Source organism: Pipistrellus hanaki, assembly GCF_964339955.1.
Source record: "Pipistrellus hanaki genome assembly, chromosome: 9".
NCBI classification, from domain to species: Eukaryota; Metazoa; Chordata; class Mammalia; order Chiroptera; family Vespertilionidae; genus Pipistrellus; species Pipistrellus hanaki.
Window position 1 is genome coordinate 68,544,210 of NC_140511.1, and position 24,256 is coordinate 68,568,465.

The following is a 24,256-nucleotide window of genomic DNA, read 5'->3' on the forward strand; positions in this document are numbered from 1 at the left end:
AACACAAGTCCCTCCGCGCCCCTAACCCCAGCCCCCACCGAGGAGGGGAACAGCCAGACGCGAAGGGGCCGCGCACGGGACTCCGGCGCGTGTGTGCGCATTTCCCGGAGGAACCGACAGCGGGGAAGAGAGACTGGAAACAGCGGTAAAGGCACCGGCGGAGAAGCCGGCAGCTGCGCCGACACATTCGCGCAGAAAGTGTGCAAAGGAACGCCTGCCCCCGAGGCTAGCGGCCCATCTGAGTCCGAAAGGCAAAACCTGCTGGGTGCTTTTTACTATTACTATTATTATTATTATTATTATTGTTGTTGTTGTTTTTTAATCTGTCATTACAGTTTTGCATGCCCCCTTCCCCTAGGCCAAAGCTGGGACCAGATCATTTCAGCCCAGCCTCCGGAGCCTTCGCCTCCTCCTCGGGTGAAATTTTTAGGATTCTACCACAAGGGAGAGGCAAGAAAGGGCAGGAGCAGTGGAGGGAGAGTGGGAAGAAGGGGTGGTGGGGGAAGGGGTTGGGAAGGGGGGAAGAGGGAAGAAGAAAGGATTTGGATGAGGAAATTCACTCTCTCTATTTCTCCCCCCCCCCCACCTTACCCCTTCAAAAAACCTTAAGAGGGTTTGGGGAGATCAGGTCGACTTTCCGAAACATCTGAATCTTTTTACTGCACTCGATTCTTTTCCTGGGCCAGCTGTGGAGGGGAGGAGGGAGAGGCGAGAGTAAGAGAGGGAGGGAGGGGAGAGAGAAAAAGAGGGAGAGGGAGAGAGGGAGGAGAAGGAAAGAGGGAGGGAGGAAAGAAGAGAGGGAGGGAGGGAGGGAGGGAGGGAGGGAGGGAGGGAGGGAGGGAGGGAGAGAGAGAGAGAGAGAGAGAGAGAGAGAGAGAGACCAAGAGGGAGGAGGGAGAGGAGGAGCAGGCCCGCCCGGAGCGCACAGCCTCCCGGCTTCTCCAAACTCGCGGCCGGGGCGCGCGGTGGCTTCCTCCCCGCGCTCCCGCTTGCGCCCCCGCCCGCCGCCCGCCGCCCTCCTGGCATGAACGCGGAGACCTGCGTCTCTTACAGCGAGTCGCCGGCCGCGGCCATGGACGCCTACTACGGCCCGGTGCCGCAGAGCCGGGAGGGCTCCTCGCCCTTCAGGGCGTACCCCGGCGGCGAGAAGTTCGGCGCCACTTTCCTGCCCGCCGCCGCCGCCGCCGCCGCCAAAGGGCAGGGGTTCGGGGACGCCAAGAGCCGGGCACGCTACAGCGCGGGGCAGCCGGACCTGGGGGCGCCCCTGGAGAGCGGCGCCGGGGCGCGGGGCTCCTTCGCCAAGTTCCAGCCGCAGCCCCCCGCGCCGCCGCCGCCGCCGCAGCCCCAGCCGCAGCCGCAGCCGCCAGCGCAGCCGCCGCACCTCTACTTGCAGCGGGGCGCCTGCAAGACGCCCCCGGACGGCAGCCTCAAGCTCCCAGAGGGCAGCGGCGGCCACAACGCGGCCCTGCAGGTCCCCTGCTACGGTGAGTGCACGTGCGGGGCCCTCGAGGCCGGGGACCCCGGGGATCGTGGCTTCGGCGCCCCGGAAACCTCTCCGGCTGGTGGGAGGCAGCGGTTGCTGGGCTGAGGAGGTGCGGGCGGAGCAGCGGGCGATTCCCGGTAGAGAAATGGGGATCCGATCCGCTGCCCACAAGGAACCGTCTTGCACCTTCATCTCTACCGTCGCCAAGGCCAAGGAGCGTTGGAGCTGTTAAATCCCACTTGGAGTTTGTTTCACCCCCTCTTTGCTGTTTCCCCAACCACTTGCTCTGCGCTGCCTCCAGGCCAGCTCCGCCGCGGCCGCTACGCACCGGCTCCAGGCGTGCGGGCAGCGGGAACGGCTGCGGCTCAGCCCGGGGCGCAGGGGTCCCGGCAGCCAGGGCCTCCTCCCGGCCGGTCTGGAGGCTCCTCTGGCCGTGCCTTCGGTGGGAGCATCGCAGGTGCGGAGTGCAGTCCTCGGAGCGCCCGCCCGGGATGCCATGGAACGGGGATGCCACACGGATTCGGGTCCAGAGTCGCCTGGGGCCGCGCAAGACCCGAGTCCAGTGGCCACTCGAGCGCGGCTGGTGGACCGGCCAGGGAGGTGGACCTGCCAGGGTTCCGGAGCGTTTCTCTCCAGGCCAGCCGCGGAAAGATGGTTTAGGGGTGACCGCAGGGAGGCAGAGAGCTGAAGATCTGGAGGGTGATCAGTGCTGGGGGAAGAGGGACGTTTCTTAGTACTGATGGGCCCACAGAGAACCGAGCCCTGAATGACCTCCAGGCCCTTGGAATGCAGGCCTGGGCCCCAGAGATCAGTGGCCATAATGGAGAAGATGGCCTCTTTCGAGGGCGGCCTGAGCCAGAGCAGCGAGGAGCGTAAGCCCTGTTTTCCACAGACTGGGAATTGGTGAGCCCCAAGCTGGGAGCGAGGGAAAAAGAGAAGCAAGGGTAAGTCTTCTCTGGACTAGATACAGTCTCCCCCTGAGGCCTGCAGGCAGGGCCCTAGAGATGGGCCGGTGCTGACAGGGCAGTGGCTTTGGCTGAGCTGATCTAGGCCAGATGGAGAGGCACCAGGCCTGGGACAGACGTGGGACATGGTGGCGGCCTTGGCAGTGGAATAGCCTTAGGAAAGCAGCCCATGGCCAGCGCTTTCTTGCACTCAAATGTGATCTCCCTCGGGCTCAGCTTTAGTTCATTTGGTGGTTGTTGACATGCACAAAAATTCCCACAATCATAGCTCTGTCTACACTTGCATTCTACACACAACACACACACACACAATCTCTTCTTCATGAGCCAACGTGGTCACACATCGGATGCACACACTCATGTGGCCTCGCACATAGTCGCACACTCCCAAACCCACAGGGCAGGACTGAGAGCAGATTTGGAAGGATCCGGTGGCCTTTCCCCACTTCCTCCACCTTCCTGTTGGAACGAGATCAGGCCTTCAGATCACAGCAGCTCTCAGCTCACACAGGTGCTCCTTCCACGCTCAGCAGCCAGCGGCTCTCTGCCTCCTGGCCTCACCCAGGGCCCTCCTCATCCATGACAGTTGGGACTGTTAAGTGAGAGCAAGTCACAAACTGGGGGCCCCATGGAGGTGCATGGCGCAACCCCAGGAGACTCCTGTGCTTTCTCCTCCACTGGACCCGGTTTTCGTGGTTTAAAGAAATTCTCCGGGGAGGCTGCTGAAGAGGCTTCCACTTTAGGCAAAGAGAGATCCCACATGGCTTCCACGTTCTTCTTTAGAACGTGGTCCAGGGGAAAAGGGATAAGGGCTGGCCCCCTCCGACACCCCCTCTGAGCCCTACAGGGCCTTCACATGCCAGCCTGGCCCTTCCTCTACTGGGGCTGCCCACAGTGTGGCCTGAGAGTGAGTAACTCCCCACACCCCAGTCCTCATCTGCATCGTGGGGAGATAATAGGGAGGCCTTATTGGGTGGTAAATGTCCCCCGGGGAGAGCGGAGTCTAGTCCACCCTCTTCCACATTCCCAATTCTGAGGAGAGGTCAGGCGCCTGCCCCGCTGTGGGCAAAGCCTTAAGCTGAAGGTTGGGAGGAAAGGCAGCCAGAATCGCAGGGCAGACAGGCCGCTCCCTGGCTGCCCGAGGTGGAGGCACTATTCAGGGCAAAGCCACAAACAACCAGCAGCTCTTCCCTCTTTTCCTCCTCTCAGCACTGTGCTTCCCTGCCGGAAGGAGCTCTCTGGAGCTCTCTGGTCCTCCTACAGAAGCGATGGGCACATTAGGTACAAGATCAGGAACCGCGGGCACCAAGAGGTGAGGCTCTGCCCTTCCCAGGGCAGCGGGGACAAGAACCTCTGGGGTAGATTCTCTAGATTGCCAGCAAGGAGAGAAACCGAGGCAAGTACTGACAGCTGTTCTCTCCCTCACTTGTCAGACCCTATGTTCAAAAGAGGAGAAATGAGGTTCAAGGAAAAAGCCTCGGGAGCTTGGGGAAAGTGGGGCAGACAGGGCCCCGCGCTGATGCTCAGGTAGCTTCCACCTCGCACCCTCCTTCCCAGCTCTGTTGCTCCGGGGTCGGAAGCCAGTGACTGAACGGAGCTCAAGGCCAGGTTCCTCCGGGACCTCCCAGAGATCAATGGGTCCCCGCCAGTGAGGCACGGGCCTGGGGGTAGGGGCCGCCCCTGGGTCTCCAACAGACAGCTTTGTCGGGATTTTCTCTGAGTCGCCAGGAGTGAAGGTGAGAAACCCTCGCCCTCTCTACCGCTAACCCGGCCTCGGTTTTCCCGTCAGCACTAAAAAGGCAACGGGCTCCAGGAGCCGGCAGTCCCCTGCAGCGCGTTCACCAAGAACCCACCGGGATATGGCCGGCTGCAGTTCCGACCTCCGCCAGGGCGCCGGCTCCTGGGTCTCCTAGCTCTGGGGCAGCACTTTGACCTTCCGAAGTCCCTTCCTATCCTTGACCCGTTTTTGAGCGCCCGGGCCCTAGGAGACTCGCCAGCTTGGAGACTGGACATTTCTCAGCGGCTCAAACAGCCCCCTCGCCGCCGCCGCCGCCGCCGCCACCGCCACCGCCGCTGTGGTGGAGGCTCAGGAACCTGGCCCCCAAACCCAGGACCAAACCCCGGAGCCGCCCCAGGCGCTCCAGGCCCTGCCATGCGCCCCGGACTCTTCTGGGAGCAGCCCCGCTCCCTCTGTCTTTCGCTTTCGATTCGGTGCACGCAGGTTTTCGTTGCGCGCGGATTGCTACCCAGAAGCCACCGGCCAGGGCAGCGCTCCCCGCGCTGAGGTCCCGCCCACTATCCCGCTATCCCGCTATCCCGAGGCCCCTGGGCGCCCCTGAGGCCGGTCCTGATTAGTGGAATGAGAGGCACTGTCTGAATGCTCGGGACATTTATTTCCCCACACGGACACAATCACCCCAAAATGGTCAACTCTGCCCCAGTCGGGTGGTGTTTGAATTTAGTCAAAGAACCAGCGCGGGGTTTGGAAGGGACCCCAAAGGCGCAGGGAAGCCTAGATGTGGCGGAAGCAGTGAGCTCCTTGGTTGGTGGGGTGGGGTGGTCCGGGACGCTGGAGCCTGGGAGTTGTGGCATCGCCGAGCCCCCCTTCCCCCCCCCGCCCCAAAATTTTGGAGGAGAGGGAGCGAAGGAAGATGCTTTTAATTTTTTCGTTCAATAATTTCGATAGCCGCCCGCCTGCTCCAACAATCCCGCTTAAAACACCAACTTTCGTAAACAGAAGAACAGAAGAACTAGTTGTATTTTTAAAGAATTAATATTCTTTTAAATCGATCGATTTGAAGAACGTTTTCTTTCTTACAAATAGTTTACACGCAGCGCAGTCCCCACGGCTAAGTGGGACGTTGGAAGAACAGTGTGTGTGTGTGTGTGTGTGTGTGTGTGTGTGTGTGTGTACAGTAGTGTGAGGACCACCTGGGTCCTGCTACTCCGTTGTTTGTTGTGTGTGTATATGTGCGCGGAAACTTTGCGGGGAAATTTTGGGTAAGTTGTTTTAAGAAAATTACAGACCAGACCTCGGCGAGCTGGGGACCACGCCTGTGCCAGTCGGTGGCGTTTCCTTCGGGAGGATGACTTGGGAGGATGACTTTGTATGCCCCGCATTTTCGGGGTTCCCCATGCCTCCGCTGTGGCGGGAACCTCCCGCCTCCACCGCAGCCACGCCGCTGCTGCGCACGGCGGAGATGCCCAAACCCGGAGCGACGCGCACTGCGCCCCGGAGTGGTGGTAGGAAACCAAGTTAAAATACCAAATACCCACATGCAATCCAGCCGGAGCCCCCAGGACTTTCGTTTTGGACAGAGGCCGGGCGCACTTTTCCGGGGAACCTACCTCTCCTTACCTTGGCCTCAGCCCGGTTCTCTCCTCCCTCCCGCAGCTCCGCGCCGGGAGGAGGGCTTGCTTTGGTGGCACACGGGAACATTGAAATTCGTTCGCAATGGAAATACTGGGATCTTCGCAGTCACGGGGGTGAGGGGAAGTTGGACTCTCGCGTAATAGGCTTCACCGCTGCGGACCCCTGGACCAGGGGCTGGAAGCATCGAGCGGGAAAGAAGGGGGAAAGGGGGAAGCTGTCGGGAGCGCCCGCAGCCCCGCGGGCATGAAGGGGGGGACTCTGAGTGGAGCGCCTGTCTCTGCGAGCAGGGGGAGATGGGGGAATGGAGGGGAAGCTTGGCCGGAGGTGTTTCCTCCACTCGGAGCTTCGGCGTCCTCCGCTCCCACGACCCCCAGGGACCTTGGCACAGGCCCTGTTTGGGGACAGTGAGATCCCAGTCTGGATCTGAGCCCGCCGGCCAGGCGCCACCTGCCCACGAACTTCCAGCAACTTCCCACAACAGCTATGGGGCGCCCGGGACTCGCTAAGGTGACGGGGAGCCATCAGACTCCGAAACCAAGACAGTGAGGGCCCGACTACATGGCGGAGTGGCATTGCCCAACGGATGCATTAAAAGTGAAAGCCGCCCTTGGTCTTGGTCTCGGTCAGGGGCTCTGGGCGCCACACCCCGTTGGCCGGTTTGCCCTGGACAGTGGGAAGAGGCCCCTCTTCTAGAAGGAGCCCTTTTGCCGAAAGAGGAGGCACCTCTCTCTAGTCAACTAGCGCCCCCTCCCCTCCCCCAGCCTCAGGCTGGTGCCTCTAGGAGTTACTGATGCCCCAGGGAGTGCCCTCCAGAGGAGCAACGACACCCCACCTCCAAGCAAGATGCTCCTTTCTCGCCCAGTCCAGGGGTGCCATGGTCTGGGAACAGCAAACGCCTTGCTGCTGGGAAGCTGGTATCCTCAGAAAGGTTGACTCCCTGGTGCAGCAGAGCCCGCCCCCCCCCTCCCTCCGCCACCCTGTAAGTCCAGGGTGCTGTCTCAAGGCCACGGGGCACACCAGACCCATACCCACTACTATCCCAGTGGTTCCCTTCTCCTTAGCATCCCACCCCAGACTGCCAGCATGGAGGAGGAGGAGGAGGAGGAGGAGGAGGAGGAGGAGGAGAAGGAGGAGGAATGGGGGGGGGGGAAGGGGGAGAGGGAGATGAAGGAGGAGGAGAGAGAAGCTCCGTGGAGAGCAGAGACAGGCAAAGTGGAGACTCAGAGGAGGGAAAGGCTGGGGGCAGCGAGGGGTGGCTATGGGGGCAGCAGACGGGTTCCAATTCTGGCCCCAGAGGCAGTTGGGGGGTCACTGTGGCGCCATGGCATCTGAAATGCCTTTTAGGAGAGGAGGGTGACTGAGAGATAGAGGGGGGGGGGGTTGGGGAGATGCCGTAGTCCTTCAAGTACCAGCCTTTCCCTGTGACCCCTGTTTGCACTTGGGACGTCCAGAGAGAGGCTGCTGGGCGCTGTGGGAAGCCCTGCGTGCTTCATGGGATTCAGAAAGCAGATGGCCACGGAGCAGATTCTCCTTCCTAACCGGGGCCGAGGCACCCAGCTGCGGGCAAAGCCGCTGGCCTTCAGCGCGCTCCTCACTCCGTGATGGAGGAGAAGACGAAGAGGCTGTGGGTCCAGCCTGACACCAGCGCGAGCAGGGCGGTCAGCCCTGGGACAGGGGCAGGCGGTCTTGCCGTCCTTTCCTGCGGGCTGCACGGCCTTGGGAAGGTCCCCTCCTCTCCCCGCCCTGGGTCTGGACTGTAGCGCTGTGAAATGTTGAAGCTTGGACAAGTTTCAAAGACCCTCGAGGGGTTTCTGTGCCGGTACCAGTTTGGACCCGCCTTCTCTGTGTTTCCCTGCTCTTCCCACACACACACACACTTTTGTCCAGGAGAAACGGGACACAGCAGACAGAGAGGCTTTCCAGGAGGCAAAGAGGGGCCCTGGGGGCTCCCTGGGGTGTGCTACAGGCACAGGGACCAATGAGCTGCAGTCTTGGGGGCCCAGTGGGATGCAGGCTCTAGGCTCCAGGTGGGGCTTAAACATGGAGTGGGGACCTACAGGGTGTCTTTATGCTCACAAGTGGCCAGGATCAAGCTGAGGCTCTGGAGTTCCTGGGCCCTCCAGGCCACACAAGTGCTGTCTCCCTCATCTTCCCTGCTCTGCACCCTCTGAGCACCTACGTGCAGACATGGTCCTGGGAGGACAAGCTGAGCATCTGTCTGCTACCCTCTGGCTCCATCCTTCTGGGGATATAGTTTGGGCATAGTAAGTGTGTACGGACTGGAAAGGGGACTGAAGAATTGTCGCGTTCAGAGTGTGGCTGGAGCATGGGCAGAGCCACCTGTGAGCATATCCCGGCACCTTTGTCCTGAGTGGAGGCCAAGTGGGTGTGCGAATGTGCTAGTCTGTGTGCACTCCTGTGTGACAGAAGGGCACACACGATCCCCAGTGTACATGAGCCTCGTGTGCCCGAGGGCACGCACCTATGTACAATGCCAGGGAAACAGGACTAAACCTGTGCATTACTGCCTGTGGCCTTCCCTGCCCTGGGAAGGCAAAGTCTTGCTCTGGCCCATGGGGGTGGCACCCAGTCCCCAGCATCTTCCTGGGGCCTCCACAGGGTCCCCTCAACCCACCCACACTGCAGCGAGGCCTCCCCTTGACGCCTAGCTTTGAGTATACCCTCTGCCCTATGTGGCTCACCCTGGAGAGAAACCATCATCTGTACCATCTTTTTGCATGTTGCAGATCCCATTTAGCAGATGAGCAAACTGAGGCCCAAAGAGAAATGATGCCCTGTAAACAGGGTAATGGGAAGGAGGGAACCACTGCTGGGTTCTCCTCCTTCCACTGCTGGGGGTGGAGGAAGAGGAAGGACTTGGGAAGATCTGCTCAGGCTCACCCACTTCCTTCATGGTAACCCCTCCTGTACATTGCACACTCTCCATGCATCAAATACATAGATGATCTCTGCGTGACTTCTGGGCCAGGATTTCTTTCCTGCGTGATGGAAACCATGAGGGCTTGTGCCTGGGGGGTTAACTGAGGCCACGTGACTGACCTCTCCTCTCTCCGTTGACCATGTGCCAGGCCCGGAGCCTCAGTGGCGTCCAGGAGCCTGGGTACTGCCCACCCACACACAACGGGTCCTGGTGTCAGGTGGGGTGACCCACCTAGTGTTGGAAGAGGCCCCAGACATCTCTTGGCCCAGACAGATGTTCTGTTTCCCAGAGGAGGGGACTGAAGTGCCTGCTTCCACTCACTCATTGCTCCCCAAACGTAGCCATCACTGTGCCAGGCCTTGTGTCGGATTCGGAGGAGCGCCAGGGTGGGGCACAGGATAGTAACTTGGTGGTTCCAGTGCATCAGACAATGCTGGAATGGGGAGTCCTGGCTCAGGCTGGCAGAGGAGGGCAGCTTGGGTGTGTAGTGGTAGGAAGGGCTGTCTGCCCAGCGTGTAGCTCCTTAGAAGTCCCCCCCGCCACCCCCCAGGTGGGCATTGCCTTGCCCAGGAAGGGGAGGTCTCAGAGAAGTTGAAGGAAGCTGAAAGTCACCACAGGCCCACTGGATCTTCTCTGGTAGCTGAAAAGCCCTTGCTGCTTCTCTCCTTTCTCCCCTCCCCGCCCCCCCCCCCCTCCCCGAGCTCCCCCATGTCTTCTTTGGAGGTCAAGAGACCCAAATTCAAGTCCTGGCTTTTTTTTTTTTTTTTTTTTTTTTAACATTCCCCTTATTTCTCTGACTTCACTCCTTTGCTTTCATTTGTAAAACGGGGCTGTTTGGGCCTGTCCTACGAGAAAGGGGAGTGAGGGGTAGGTGCCTGCAGGATCTTCACAGAGAAGGGGACTGAAGTGCCTGATTCCGTGAGAGCAGAGAGCGGAGGTCAGTCAGGTGGCCTCAGTTAACCCCCTCAGGTGCATCCTGCAAGGTCAAGTTGTTTATGGGGAAGGATGAAGGGCCCCACCCCCTCTCATTATTGATCCCCTCCCCTCTGAAGCTCTCAATCTGTTCTCAGTATCCATGAGTCTGTCTCTACTTTATTTGGTTCATTATCTTCCACATATAAGTGAACTAAAAATATTTTCATCCTCTCTTCCTTTCTCCTTCCTTGGAATCAAGGCCTGTGGGGAGAACCTGACATCTCTCCCCCGAGTCCCTGAAGAACTGTGTCCCGCTTTCTGTCGCCATGAATTTTCCCGCTCTAGGTACCTCATGGATGTGGATCAGGCCAGCCATACTTGTCCTTTTGTGTTCGGCCATTTGTATGTCTTCTGTGGAGAAAATTCTATTCTAGTTCTCTGCCCGTTTTTGGATGGGGTTGTTTTGTTGTGGTGGTGGTTGTTGAGTGGTAGGAGTTCTGTTCTGGATATCAATCCCTTATCAGATATGTGATTTGCAAATATTTCCACTCGTTCTGTGGGTTGTCTTTTAACTCTCCAGATGGTGTCCTTTAAATGCAAAAAGCTTTTAAATGTGATGAAATCCAATTCGTTCGTTTTCATTTAGTTTCCCGTACTTTCTGTGTTATATCCAGGAGATCCTTGCTCACTCCAGTATCGGTTTTCTTCTAAGCGCTTTATAATTTTGCCTCTAAAGCTGAGGTCTTTGATCCATTTTGAGTTAATTTTTGCCTACAGTATAAGATAAGGGTCCAACATCATTCTTTTGCATGTGGATATTTGGTTTTCCCAGAACCGTTTGTTGAAAAAACTGCCCTTTCTCCATTGAATGATCTTGGCACCTTGGTCAAAAACCAATCGGCCATATATTTGAGAGCTTATTTCTAGGCTCTCTCTTCTGTCCCATCTGTCTGTCTGTCTGTCCCTTGCATGCCTTCTTAGGTAAAGTCCAGAATCCCAGAAAATGGGGAACCTCGCAAGTCAACCTGTCCCCCCTTTTACCTCCAGGCCGGTGACTGACGACAGGGCAAAGAGATTCAGCTCGGGGACACATTTATTTCCCAGGAACTGGGCTGGTGAGAAGGGGTGGAGGACAGACCCCCAGGCCTCTGGCTGGGCCCCCAGTGGGTTCAGAGCCTCCATATACATCAGCTGACCCTCCTGTGAGAACTTGCTTCTGGGGGAAATTCTCAGGTGCTCTTAGGGCCCACACATCTGACGCCCACATTTCAGACCCACTCCCTTAGGTAAGATGACCCCAGAGCCCCCCTCTGTGGAGCAGGAGGAGCTCCAGGAGGGAAGGCCTCTGTCCATGCTTCCCCCCCCCCCCACTCCAGCACGTTGCCCTGTGAATATAGTGGCCCCCCTTTACCCATGGAGGGTACACTCTAAGACTCCCAGCAGATGCCTGAAACTACAGATACTACCGAACCCTACAGACACTATGTTTTGTCCTATGCATACACACCTATGATGAAGCTTATAAATTAGGCACAGTAAAAGATTAACAACAACAAATAAAATAGAACAATAACAACAATGCAGTGTCATAAAAGTTATGCGAATGGCTTGGGGGCCATTGTTAAGTAAAACGAGGGTCACAGCACAAGATTTTATCACACTGCTCAGAAGGGCGCACCCTTTAAAACGTATGAATTATTCCTGGAATTTTCCATTAAACATTTTTGGGTCTCTGCTGCCCGCAGGCAACTGGACGTGTGGAAAGAGGGGCCGTGGATAAAAGGGCTGGTGATAGAGGACTGCTTACTGCCAAAGGCAAGCTTCAGGCACCATTTCTAGTATTCCTAGAATCTTCTAGAAACGTCGTGCTTCCCCCTGTTGGGCTGGAAGGCTGCCTAAAACTTCAGGTGCCTTTGGCTTGGGGAGGCTGGTGTAGCGGGGACTTGGGAACAGATTTCTGCTTGTGCACTTGGCACATTGGTTGAACTTTCCCCCTTAGTTTCCTTATCTCTAACGTGGGATAAGAACGCCCACCTTTCAGGAATATTGTGAGGACGAATAAGGGAACGTGGGTGGGCAAGGAGCTTGGGACAGTTCCTAAAGCAGATCAACTGTTAGCCATCACTGTCTAGGGGATTTTGCGGGAACTCCGACGGTGTCGGTCTGGTCAAAACTGTAACAGTTATCGCTGACCTCAATGCATAAAATTGGAAAATTATTACTTGAGCTGCACTGTGTGGTTAACAAAATCTTTTCGAATATGGATGAGTGATGAAAGGAAGGAGGCTGGCTCTCTGCCTCAGACGAGGGCAGGAGGGATCCAAGTCCGGGGAGGGGTACTCCCAGGCCCCTCAGATCCTACAGCCTCCCCGCCTCCACCTTGTACCCAGGCAGTGTGAGTGAATGTCTGTTCTATGTGTTCGTCTGGCCTCCACCTTCAGACCAGAAGGCCCCCAGGGGCGAGGCTTGTGCGGTGTTCACCTCTGCGTGGGCACAGCTGGGCACAGAGAATAGGGGGGGGGGTTCTGCACCTTCTCTGGGCCCCAGCTTGCCCCCCTGTGATGAGGGAACATCTGTTCAGTGTCGCCCAGGGGCTCTCTCACTGAAACCTTTTGGGAGGTGTTAGCAGCCCGGATTTACAGATAAAGAAGGTGGAGAGCCACCCAGGGCCACTGTCCCAACTGTGAACTCAGCTCAGGCCCCCTAAGCCAAAGTCTGGGTCTTTTCCTCCCCACCCTCTGCCCTGGGGCTGATGCCCGCTGCCTGGGTGGCCTCATGCCTGTGCCCATCAGACAGTACCAAGCACACGAGAGAATTCCGTAAACTGTGGCCTGGAGTGCAGCTGGGAGGGGCTGTCAGGACCCAGCACACTGCCTCCCTCCACCACTCACATGGCCATGCATCCTGACTGCCCAGGCCCTACCTCCCTCTCTTTCCAGAGCCTTCCTCAGAACCAGCCCAGGGCTGCTCCCGCTCGTGGGAGGGACCGACAAACCCCTCCCCAAGCTTCTGATCACGGACCACGGACCACGTGAAATGGCCTCCTGGCCAGCTCAGCATCAGCGTCTGGACCCACTTGGAGAAGCATTGCCTGAGCCCACATGGCCCTGAGCCACGGAGGTCTGGTTCTGGAATGGCCACCCTCTCACTGCTGTCCCTACCCCCCAACCCCCACCCCCACCTCCAATCTCTGGTGGCATGAAGGGGGCACAGGACGCTCCCACGGAGAAACTGGTCCTTGAGCACTTACACGTGCGCGCCCACGTAAGGAAGTGGCCCAGGTGTCGCCAGGAATGGACGTGGGAGCCGGTTTTCTGTGAGTCGTTCACAGCTGACCTGAGCGCCGTCCACGGGCCCCTGAGCCCCCCTGTGCTCAATGCAGCCATTAAAACGACAGTGTCCATTGCACGGTGTGCCTTCAAGTTGCCACCTCAGTCAGTCCAAGTATGTGTATGTGAGGGTCTTCCTTAAAAATAAACCAGAAGTTGTTTTTTTTAAATCTTTATTGTTGAAAGTATTACATAGGTCCTCCTCCCCATCCCCCCATTAAACCCTTCCAGCCTGCTCCCATCCTCCCCCAGCCCCAGGCCCCATGGCCTGTGTCCATGGGTTATGCATATGTGCAGACAAGTTCATTGGTTGATCTCTTCCCACCCACCCTCCCCTGCCTCCCCTCAGAGGGTCAACAGTCTGTTCACGCGTCCGTGTCTCTGGGTCTATTTTTGCCCATCAGTTTATTTGGTTCATTAGATTAAACAGGACGTTTTTTAAAAATATGGAACAAAATAAAGTGAACATCTGATTTTCACCGCGGTGACAGATGTGTCACCCCCTTTAGTCTTCGTTGCATCGATGTGCAATGGGCCCTGATTGAAGGGGCCCCGGGCGCCTCTGGACAGACGCCTGTAAATGTCCACGGCAGCTGGGCTGGGTGGTGAATCCAAGCTGAAGAGAGTGTACCTGGGGAAGGAGGCACGTGTGGGATGAGACGGTTACAGGTCGAGTGATTTTGCTCAGCTCTTACAGCTACTCTGGCCTAACTTGCCCCCAAATAATAACTATTGACACATCACAGCCAGTTCCCATTGGGAGACGCAGTCCTGAGGGGCCGTGTGAGCACTGGGGGGTTGAGGGGGTGACTCCATATCCTGCCTGTAAGGTGTGGGTTGGTGCTGAGCTCTGGGACTTATTGTGGGGGCGAAGGGAGGCTCCCTTTGCCCCTCTGAGTGGACCCCACGTGGGCCAGCTCCCCTTCCCCTGCCAGGTGCCAGAATCTCCTGCAGGGCCTGGAGGCAGGGCTGGGGATGGGGTCTGGGCTGGGCCTGGAAGGTGGGAGCTGGGAAACCTCCAGTGTGAGAGGAGAGCAGCTAAGGGCAGTTCGAGTCCCTTAGACTAAGACCACAATGCCCCCACCCCAGTAAATGTCAGGAAGTGATATTCAACTGTAGCCATCAAGGGGGCTTCTCAGGGTGACCCTAAAGCTCAGTGTAGCCCGCTGTGATGGAAATGTCTGCTGCGGCTCAGTTATCTCCCAGGGACCCGATGAAGCCTATCTCCTCCTCCCAAGAGCCCGGCTCTGGAAGAAGGACCCCTCATGGCTGCCCTGACAGGCGACAGTCACCACGCTGGGCTTGTGGCTGGACTGCTGGGCTTCAGTCCCAGCTCTGCCCGCTCCTAGTTCTGTGATCTCAGGCAAGTTGTTAAACTAGTCTGACCTCAGTTTCTTCCTCTGAAAAATGGGCAACCACACTGACCTCCTGGGCATCTGGGGAGGATCAGACATGGAAGCAGATGGCTCAGCACCGCTCAGACACCAGGGGTTATGTGATTGTTGTTTCTATTATTGTCAGCAGCCCTGGTGGGAGGCCCTGAAGGCGTCTCCCTGGGTCATTTATGACCAATTTGGGGAGTTGGGAGTGTCCTGTTTTACCAAAAATGGAACATTGCCTTGCCAAGACCTCTCTGGTTTTCAACACTCCATTCAAGGCCATGCATCGCTGAAACTTCTCCCCACCTTTCCCGCCAGGACTGCCTGCTCCACCCTGTGGACCTGCTGTGCCCAGGATGCTCTGGCCCAACGGGCCTGGTAACCCTTGACTTTCTGTCCCCTCCATGAGGCCATGACTCAGGGGAGGCCCTGGGGAGGTGTTCAGTGAATGAACAAGCAGGTGACCCAGGGATTTGATAAATGAGATCTAGACATAGCACATGGGAGAAGACAGGGAGAAAGAATTCAGGGCATAAGCTGGGGGTGGAAGGGACCTAGGACTGGATGGAGCAGGTCATGCAGGCAGGACAGAGGGCCTATGGGACACTGGCTAGTGGACTTTCTTTCCCTTTCCTCCCCCCAATTTCTTAAAAAACATTTTTTTATTGATTTCAGAGAGGAAAGGAAGGGAGAGATCATTGATTGGCTGCCTCCTGCACGCCCTTCGTGGGTTTGGAGCCCGTAATCCGGCATGTGCCCTGACCTCCTGGTTCATAGGTCGATGCTCAACCCCTGAGCCCTGCTGGCCGGGCTCCTCAATTTTTTATTGTGATAAAATCCACGTAACAAATGTGCCACCTTTGTCATTTTTAAGTGTGAGGTCCGTGGCATTAAGTGTATTAATGATGTTGGGCACCCATCCCCACCACCCATCTCCATAGCTCTTTTCATCTCATAAAACTAAAGCTCTGTATGGCTACAGTTGAATATCACTTCCTGATATTACCCACAAGTCCCTGCCCCATCACCCAGCAACCACCACACTGCTTTCTGCCGCCATGAACTTGAGGTACTCGAGGTACCTCACATGGGTGGAGTTATACAGGATTTGTCTTTTGGTGACTGGCTTATTCCACTCAGCTGGCTATCCTCAAGATGTATCCATATGCCAGAACTTCCTTCTCTGAGGCTGAATAACACTCCCGTGTACTGCATTCACCACAATTGGCTTATCCGTTCTCCCGCTGGTGGACAGTTGGCTGTCCCCGTGTATTAGTTGTCGGTAGGCTTTCCATCTCACCACTTTATTTTTTATACAAGGAAACCTCACTCATTTACTCTAACTGTAGGAAAGCTGAAGTTACAATAGGCTTGAAAAGATAAAATACATTTTTAGATAAGTTCCAACAGTAGCTTGACCTCAGGGAACAAAATACTGCCTCCTGCAGCCTCAGAGAAGCTAGATGGGGACCGTGAGTTCTGAGCCGCCAGATCTTCTGTGACAACGAAGGTGTCCGAAGAACTGGGAAGGAGGGCTTGTCCCCAGAGTTGGCATCTACCTTGTCATCTTAATGACAAAATCGCAAGAGGCTGTGGGCGGTGAGGGGTAGGCGGGAGGCTGCTAACTGAACTCCAGTCTGGGTCCTGTTCAGAGGATTACCAATACGGGTTCCGAAGGAGGATTCCTGGATAAAGCGGTTTTTCCTCATTTATCCACATTCTTCTTTAAAGCAAATTTTTGTATTAAGGTAATTTCAGACTTTAAGAAAAGGTACAAGTACAGAGAATTCCCAGATGCCCTTGATGCCAACTCCCCAAATTTAACATTTCATCATATAGGCGGTATCCATCTCTCTTGCATTCTCTCTATGTATATATTGTATCTGTATTCATAATATGCCTATAAACATAACATAAATATTATTTTCTTATGACCTTCTTAAGAGAAAGTTGCCTTTTTACCTCTCAATACTTCAGTATTTGGTAGAGAATGAATGCAAACCAAGACATAATGTCAGGGAGAGAACAAGAAAGTTAGTTGGGAGTAGCCTGGGGATGTTGGAGACCCTGAAAACAAGTCCTGAGACAAGGCAATGACCCACACTGGTGATCCCAGGTGCCACAGGTTCTGTCAGGCCCAGCACTGAAGGTGGGCCGTAATGGGGTCGGAGGCATCTGCGGGGAGCCATTCTCCTGAGTCCCAGTCTTTTTCACGCCCTCCTTAACCTGATTCCTGGTGCCATGTCCCAGTCCCACACAAGGAATGCACCCCAGGAAGGTCCAGAGGAAATGCCCAGGCTTTGGGTTCAGACCCCAGCTCTGCCTCTTATCCATTGTATGTTCTTAGATAAGTCATTTACTCCCTCTGGCCTCAGTGTCTGGGCCTGTGGAATGGGGATGTTTCACAAAGTTGTAAAGGGTCAGTAACGGTGACTGTGATGGATGATAGATGTCCTAGTACTGGGTAAAGCATGAAGCACAGTTCCTGGTTTGTAGGGAGAGCTCAGTGCTCATTCGGTTTCCTTCCTTGGCTCTGGGAAGCCCCCTCCATCCTCTCAACAGGAACAAAACCCCCACCCCCCTGTGCGGGAAGAACAGAGAGCTTCTGTCTGCAGCCCGGCCTCTGCTGAGTCTCCCTTGGGAAGAACCCACAGAAGAGTTGGCATCAAATCTGCCAGCCACATGGAGAGCCAACCAGGCAAAACACCAGGGGCCCTGGGGAGGGGGTGCGTTCCTCAGCTCATTTCAAGTAGCTGGAGAGCCAGGACTCCCTGGCTCTGCAAGGGAGGCAGCTCGGGAAGAAAGGGAGCTCAGGGCAGGCTGCTCCTCGGCGCGGAGACATTCGAAGGCTCCCTCAGTTAGCCTGCTTTCCTACCTCTAACATGAGGATGCTCAGACCACCGTGGGGACATTTGGAAAGGATCAAAATGAGTCAAGAATGTGAACACCCTCAGAACTAGAGGAGGAAATGGCTCCATGGGGTGGAGCACGGATCCACCTCACCCAGCTGTGTCCCTTGTTGTGCTAAGACAACAGCAGACACATAGCAGGACTGAGTAACTACTTGCTTGGCAAACCCTCCCAGGTAAGGGCCTGAGTCTTCAACCAAAGTTATAGAAATTTCATCAGGGGACTGGGGCCCTGAGACACCACCTTTGCCCAGAGGAACTTTGTTGGGACTGCAGTGTCTCCTGGTGGCCAGTATGAGCAACTGCAGCTTTGATTCTGGCCACCTGGGAGTGTGACCCTACTACCTTCTGGCAGGGGCCAGGGACCCCACCCTCGGGTGAGCAGAGCACCCCAAGACCCAGGGACGCCTCCTCTTGGCTTCCTGCAGAGGTTGTTCCCTCTCCACAACCCTCCCCCGCCCCCCACTTCCTGGCTAAGATTTGAACAATACTGATGGAGCTGAGGAAACAGAACAGCCAAGAGTTTTGTTCCCGACCACAGAGGCTGCGGGGCCACCGTTGGTCTTCATGGCCTTCCCTGTGGCTGGTTTCCTTGCACCCCCTCCTTCCACAAGGTCTGCATTCCCACCCCGATGCTGCAGCCACCCCCCACAAGCAGTGTGTGCTAGGGACCAAGGCCTGGGTCGCTTTTCTGTGGAGCGACCCTCAGCAGGGCAGACAAAGCTGCCCCGGTGCCACCAAGGACAGGAGCCTAGGCGCTGGCTCAAGACCTAGCAACGCATCAGGGAGACCTGGCTCTTCTGAGTCTCATGGAGGTACAGCCCCGTGAATCATCTCTCACAGGCAGGGAATTCAGTGCTGAAGAAGGGAGCCCACCCTAGGAGTCAGGTTGGGAGAAGGGGTCACCTTGGAAACCCAATAGAAGCAATTCACAAAAATAAACCCAACAGGAGCAATTCACGACAAATGCAAGGTTTCACTTCACTGGTTATTTCAGAAAAGTAAATGCAAACAAAATTTCACTTTTACCCATCACACTGGCAAAGATTTAAAAACAGTATGGCCCTGCAGCAGTGGGCACCCTGCTGGTCACTGAGGAATTGGGAACATTTTTAGGAGACAGTTTGGCCGTGTCCTCCGAGGTTGTAAGGTTGTGTGCATGATTTAGCTCAGTATTTCTAGTGCTTGGAGTGTCTTCTAAGGAAACCATGAGTGTCCTGAGGGGCTTACTGATAAGGATGGTCATCAGAGGCCTGTGATAATTTCAGAGAGTCAGAAAGCCAACAGGAGAGGATTGCTTAGATAAAATAGAGTTTAGCTATGTGGTGGAATACTATGCAGCCACGAAAAAGGATGTGGTGGAAGAATATGGAACAGCATGGAACGATGTACAGGACAGTCTTGGGTTAAAAAAGACTTTCAGAAAACAGGGTTCATGTGTGTGTGTGTGTGTGTTATCCAAGAGGCCTCAGAGTCTGGAGGGGCCCAGTTTGTGAGGAGGTGGCCAATGACTACTGCAAAAGGGGTCTTTCTCTGAAGCTTGCCCCCTTCCTCCACCCATTCCAAGTGGGGCTCACATCCCTCCAGCAGCATCCAGCACTTATTACTAATGGCTGCTTTCAAATAGCATTATAAAGTGATAAAAGCAATTCCTGTTCATGGTAGGATAAACAGAAAATTAACGCAAACCATAAACAAACAAACAAAAAAGAACAAAATGAACCTGTGTTCTTACCTCTGGAAACTTCTAGTATTTTCTAAGGACAGATCCTTCACCCACCCACCCCCTTTCCCCACCTCTCAAATGAGATTTACTTAATATATTATGAACATTTTTCTGAGTACTAAAATGCTATTCTTCTATAATGCCAGTTTCTTTCATTTGTTCATCAAATGTTTAGTGAACACCTACTACGTGCCAGCCACAATGCTAGGCAATAGAGTGAAGGACAACAAAACAAATATATTCAGATATACTCCCTATTTTATGGAAGGGAGAGAGAGATAATAAACAAAGGGAGGGGGGTGTAAAAAACAAATAAACACGTAATAATATGCGTGTCAAATGCCAAGGAAGAAATAGTCTGCAGAGGAAAGAGCTTCCATTTCTGGAACCACCGTCCTTCATTTAACCCAGGTCTTTTCCCAGACATCCTGGCTATTTTCAGGGTTTCTGTGTAATAATGCCACGTGAACTTTCTCTCTAGTTAATTCTTTGTGCTCATCATAATCATTCCTTCAGGATAAATTCCTAGAGGTGGGATTACTGGGTGGAGACCTACAAACGTTTCACTTGCTTAGTTTCCCTTAGTATATTTAAACACAATTCTGTACTTTCTTTACTCACATCTCTTTTATTTTTAAAATAAGATTCTGTAAAATTTAAATGTGTGGGGGGTGTAAGTTTTATGAATTTTAACACGTTCCTGTAACGATTGGGATACTGGATGGGTCCACACACAGGTGTCACCCTTTGTGGTCAAACCCCTCCCCGACCCGACCACCAGTGGTCTCTCCTCCGTCCTGACCTGTCGCCTTCCCCAAATGCCATATGATAAATAAGTGCAGGGATGCGTTACGTTCATTTCGAGACCGGCCTCTCTTGCAGACCATAGCCTGCTTTTGAGAGTCAGCCGTGCCATTGCTTGTATCAGCACGTGTTCCGCTGATCCCTGACCAGTACCCCATCGCATAGCTGCACCACAGTTTGCTCAGCCACCCACAGTCGGGTTGTTTCCAGTTTTGGGGCGATTATGAACAAAGGCGCTCTAAACAGTGCATGCAGATTTGGTGCCCCTATCCCCCGAAAATGTCTTCGTTTATTTCCGGCAAATGCCTGGCAGTGAACCTGCTGGGTCGTGTGGCCAGCCTATGGCTCTGACACAGCCCCACCGTGCCCACCAGCGATGAGAGAGTTCCAGTTGCTCCGTGTCCTCGCCAGCACTTGGTACCGCCCGGTTCTGACTTCCATTGCTGGGTGTGTGTGTGCAGTGACATCTCACAGGGCTCGTCATCTGCCTTTCATGGCGGGCAATACGCCGGGCATGTTTCATGCGTATTTTACACCTGCGTGGAGTGTCTGATCACATGCTTTGCCCATTGTTTTTGTTTTCTTTTCTTCTTTTAAATATGTTTTATTGATTTTTACAGAGAGGAAGGAAGAGATACAGAGATTTAGAAATACCGATGAGAGAGAAATATCGATCAGCTGCCTCCTGCCCACCCCCCACAATGGGGATGTGCCCGCAACCAAGGTACATGCCCTTGACTGGAATCAAACCTGGGACCCTTCAGTCCCCAGACTGATGCTCTATCCACTGAGCCATACCGGTTTCAGCTGTTTTTGTTTTCTTTAAATATCACTGTACTCAGGTGTCACTAGCTTCCCCTAATGTCCTCTTGCTGTCCCAGGCCCATTGAGGAGATCAGTTGGCATTGAGTCTTCTGGTAGCCTCAGCCCTGTGGTTGGTGACAGTGTCTCAGACTGCCCTTGTCCGGAGAAGCATTTAGGGCTGAGGCTGGTGCGTGTAGGTGAACAGGAGCGCTGGGTCACCTGGTGGCTGGCCGGCCCAAGCACCTGTGACTCAGCCCGCTGTCCTCTGCAGGTGGGCAGCTCCATTGGACAGGGACACCGCCCCCACTGGTGCCCAAAGGACAGCCTCCACGTGTGCTCACTGCAATGCCACTCCTTCAGCCCTCCTGATCGGGCCCGGGGCTAAATGAGGGCCTTCAAGCTGAGCTCTGGTCAGAGCCCGGTGGCAGAGGAGGTGTGCTGGGGACGTGATCGATGGGTAACCTTTGGCCTCCACCCCACCCCCACAGGACTGTTTGGACAGCAGTGGGCTTAGTCACTGCCCTTTAAATAGCATGAAAGGGCCTCACGCTGGCCTGTTTTGTTTAAGGAGATTACATCGGCGCTGTGCGCTCTGCCACAGGGGGTGCGAGGCCGCTCACCCGAGAACAGAGCGAGCGGAGCGGGCGGCATGTCCCTCAAAGCAGATGTTTGGAGGAAAAATAGATGTAATCAAAACCAGGGAGGATACGATTATTCAGACCCTCAGACACACACTCCATGTGCAAGGCCTGGGCACAACTATACACACACATACACACACAAACACACACACACACACACACACACACACACGCACACATGCACACTCACACATGCACACACACCACCTATGGCCATACCCACTCATGTGTATTTGCAGGATAATGCTTGCTTACACATGCAATAGCACACACATCCCACTTGCCTGCACAAGTGCGCATGCTCTGCAGGCAAGTACACGTAGGTCCCTACCCCCACACCCATTAACAACTGTGGCCATGCCTCTTGCCCGAGGGCACACTCTGGGCACACGGAAGGAGCACCCACACAGAGACACCCGGCACTCTCTTCCCCCAATGGCTTCAGAAGTCCCTTCTCTTTATTTATTTTTTAAAATATATTTTATTGATTTTTTACAGAGAGGAAGGAGAGGGATAGCGAGTTAGAAACATCGATGAGAGAGACTCATCGATCAGCTGCCTCTTGCACAACCCCAACTAGGGATGTGCCCGCAACCAAGGTACATGCCCTTGAAGGAATCAAACCTAGGACCCTTGAGTCCACAGGCTGATGCTCTCTCTACCCACTACCGGTTTCGGCAGTCCCTTCTCTTTAAACCACAGTCCTAACATGTTCTCTTTAAATCCTAGTTATAAACACTCGCAGGCACCTTTGGAAACCTCTCAAGGGCCCTCACATCCAACAAGGGTCAGGCTACATTAGAGTGATGCCTCTGGGTTGAACCAGGACAAGTGGGCAGAGAGGGCCAGGGGATAAAGAAAGCTTTCCTATTTCTCCAAACCCAACAGCCAGGATGGACCCGGCAGCTCCTGGAAGAGGCTCAGGCCTGGAGGAGCTCGGGCAGAGACCCCGGGCCCTGGGGGCCGCTGATTGAGAACAGAACCTTGAATTGAAAGCTCCCACTTCATCAGCAGTGGGCGATGGAAGTAGCATTCACCTTGGGCTGTCTGAACAGCAGGCGGTACCGCCACGGCCACCAGGGCCCGTGCACCTTCCATGGGCCCATGGTGCTCACGCTCCGTGTCTTAGGCACCTTAACTGATTCTTCTGGGTGGCCTGGGGGTCATGTCCACATCGGGACATTCCACAGGGAAGATGCAGATCAGGATTTCAGGGTATTGGGCCCCACAGCCCGAGACAAAGCCCACTGTGGAAGGGCTGTCAGTCAGCACAGCACCGTTCGAAGTCCTTACGGGACCTGCCTGGGGGAGTGGAGGGGGGCTGGGGAGGAGCCCAACCCACAGGCCAGGCCAGTGACCCGGCCCCAGGCAGGGCTTGCTGCTCCTCGGCCTCATGCTGGTGCCATTGTCCTGAAGACAGTGGTTCTGCAGCCTGGCCAGCGGGCAGACTCCCAGGGGACTTCTCCACCCCAGCCCAGCAGCCTGGTGGGTGTGGAGCCGGCTCCTGGCAGATGCCCGGCTGGGGTTCCTGGACATGCCCAAGCCCGTCTCCGTGCCTCTGCCGCCTGGGCCCGCCCTGGGAGACAGGGGGGGGTGTGTGTTCCAGGAGCTCTATTTTCAGTGCCATCTTACTGAGAAGGGCACCCAGGTCTCAGGATGCCATGCTGCTTCTCCACCAGCCCCTTGGGATCATCCAGCCAGAGAACAATTTGCTGGCACCATCCCTGGCATCCGCCTGTCAGAGACAGGCTCCATATACCCGGGGCCACCTGAGGAGCAGCGAGGGGAACTGAACCTTCATAGTCAGGAGATGGGAGACTCCGAGGGGGCAGCCGACCCTCAATGCCCACCGGGCTGTATTGGGGGGTCTGTAGGGTTAGAACCAGGAGCAGGGCATCAGGTCTCCAGGACACAGACAGGGCTGGACTGCAGGACGGAGGTCCAGCTGCCAGGGGCAGTGAGTTCTGTCACCAAAGCCTGGGCAGCGGCACTGGGTGGAGATGTTGGGGTGGAAGGAGGCTGAGCTAGATGCCACAAGTCCAGGAGGTTTGGACCCAGAACCTGAGAGGGCCTCGGCTTGTCATGCCACCAGCTGGGGGGGGGGGGGGGCGGGCACAGAACCTCGGGGAAAGTTCCTTTGCTGCCAAAGGACGTCAAGCAAGGCGACCACTAATCAGGACTGGGATTGGGAGGCTCTCCTTCCTCTTTGAGCACCGGAAGCATCCGTTTGCCAGAATCCCCGCATCTCCTGCCTTTCCGGTCGGTGGACGTTCACCTGGACACAGACATGCCCACCCCCCTCCCCATCCAGATCCCAAGGGGAAGGTCCATAGTCCCAGGGTGGGAGGGATTCGCCACCCTGATGAGGTGTGACACCCTCTCTGCCTGCTTCCCCTCACCCCCCTGCCCCGTTCCCGAGGGGCGTGCCTGCCCCATCTGCAGACGAGACTGATGTGAAATGAGTCCCACGGAGTCATGGCAGACCTCCCAGCCCTTGGTGTGGTGTCTGCACACAGACCGTGCTGTCTCCCCATCTCCCCCCTCACGCCCTCTCAGTGGGTGGCTAGAGGTGGGGAGACTGAGTTCTGACTCCTCACCGTGGAAGACTGGCTGTTCTGCCGCCTCCGCCTCCGCACTGGCTAAGCCCAGACCCAGTGCAGCCCTGAGGGGCTTCTCCCTCATCCCCAGGCAGCCCTTCTGCCCCATGACACGCTGAGCAGGGCTCCTTGGCTATGGGAGGCCTGGTTCTTCTGCCCCTATGCTCTCCTGCTCTCCTCGGGGAAGGACCCAGGACTTGAGAGGGTTAGCGCACATTCCCCGTGCTCTCTGGCCTCAGTTCCCCCCCAGTTAAAACCAGGACTTTGGTCCCTACCAACCATTCGTTTCCATAACATGGAGTTCCTTCTGCTCAGCCCGTGAGGCTCTGCGGGGCGGCCCCAACCCCAGCCTGGGGGCCCGAGGCTGCGCTAAGGGTCCACGGGGTCATG

At 55.7% G+C, this 24,256-nt stretch overlaps 1 protein-coding gene across 1 annotated transcript in view; it reads left to right on the forward strand.

The window, feature by feature from the left end:
- Nucleotides 1-1,024: 1,024 nt before the first annotated feature.
- Nucleotides 1,025-24,256, forward strand: part of ALX4 (ALX homeobox 4) — a gene marked incomplete at its 5' end in the record, with an annotated part of 35,382 nt that continues 12,150 nt past the window's right edge. The window contains one exon of the mRNA XM_084894495.1: nucleotides 1,025-1,484. Within this exon, the coding sequence (XP_084750621.1) occupies nucleotides 1,025-1,484 (460 nt within the window). The remainder of the gene's footprint in view (nucleotides 1,485-24,256) is intronic.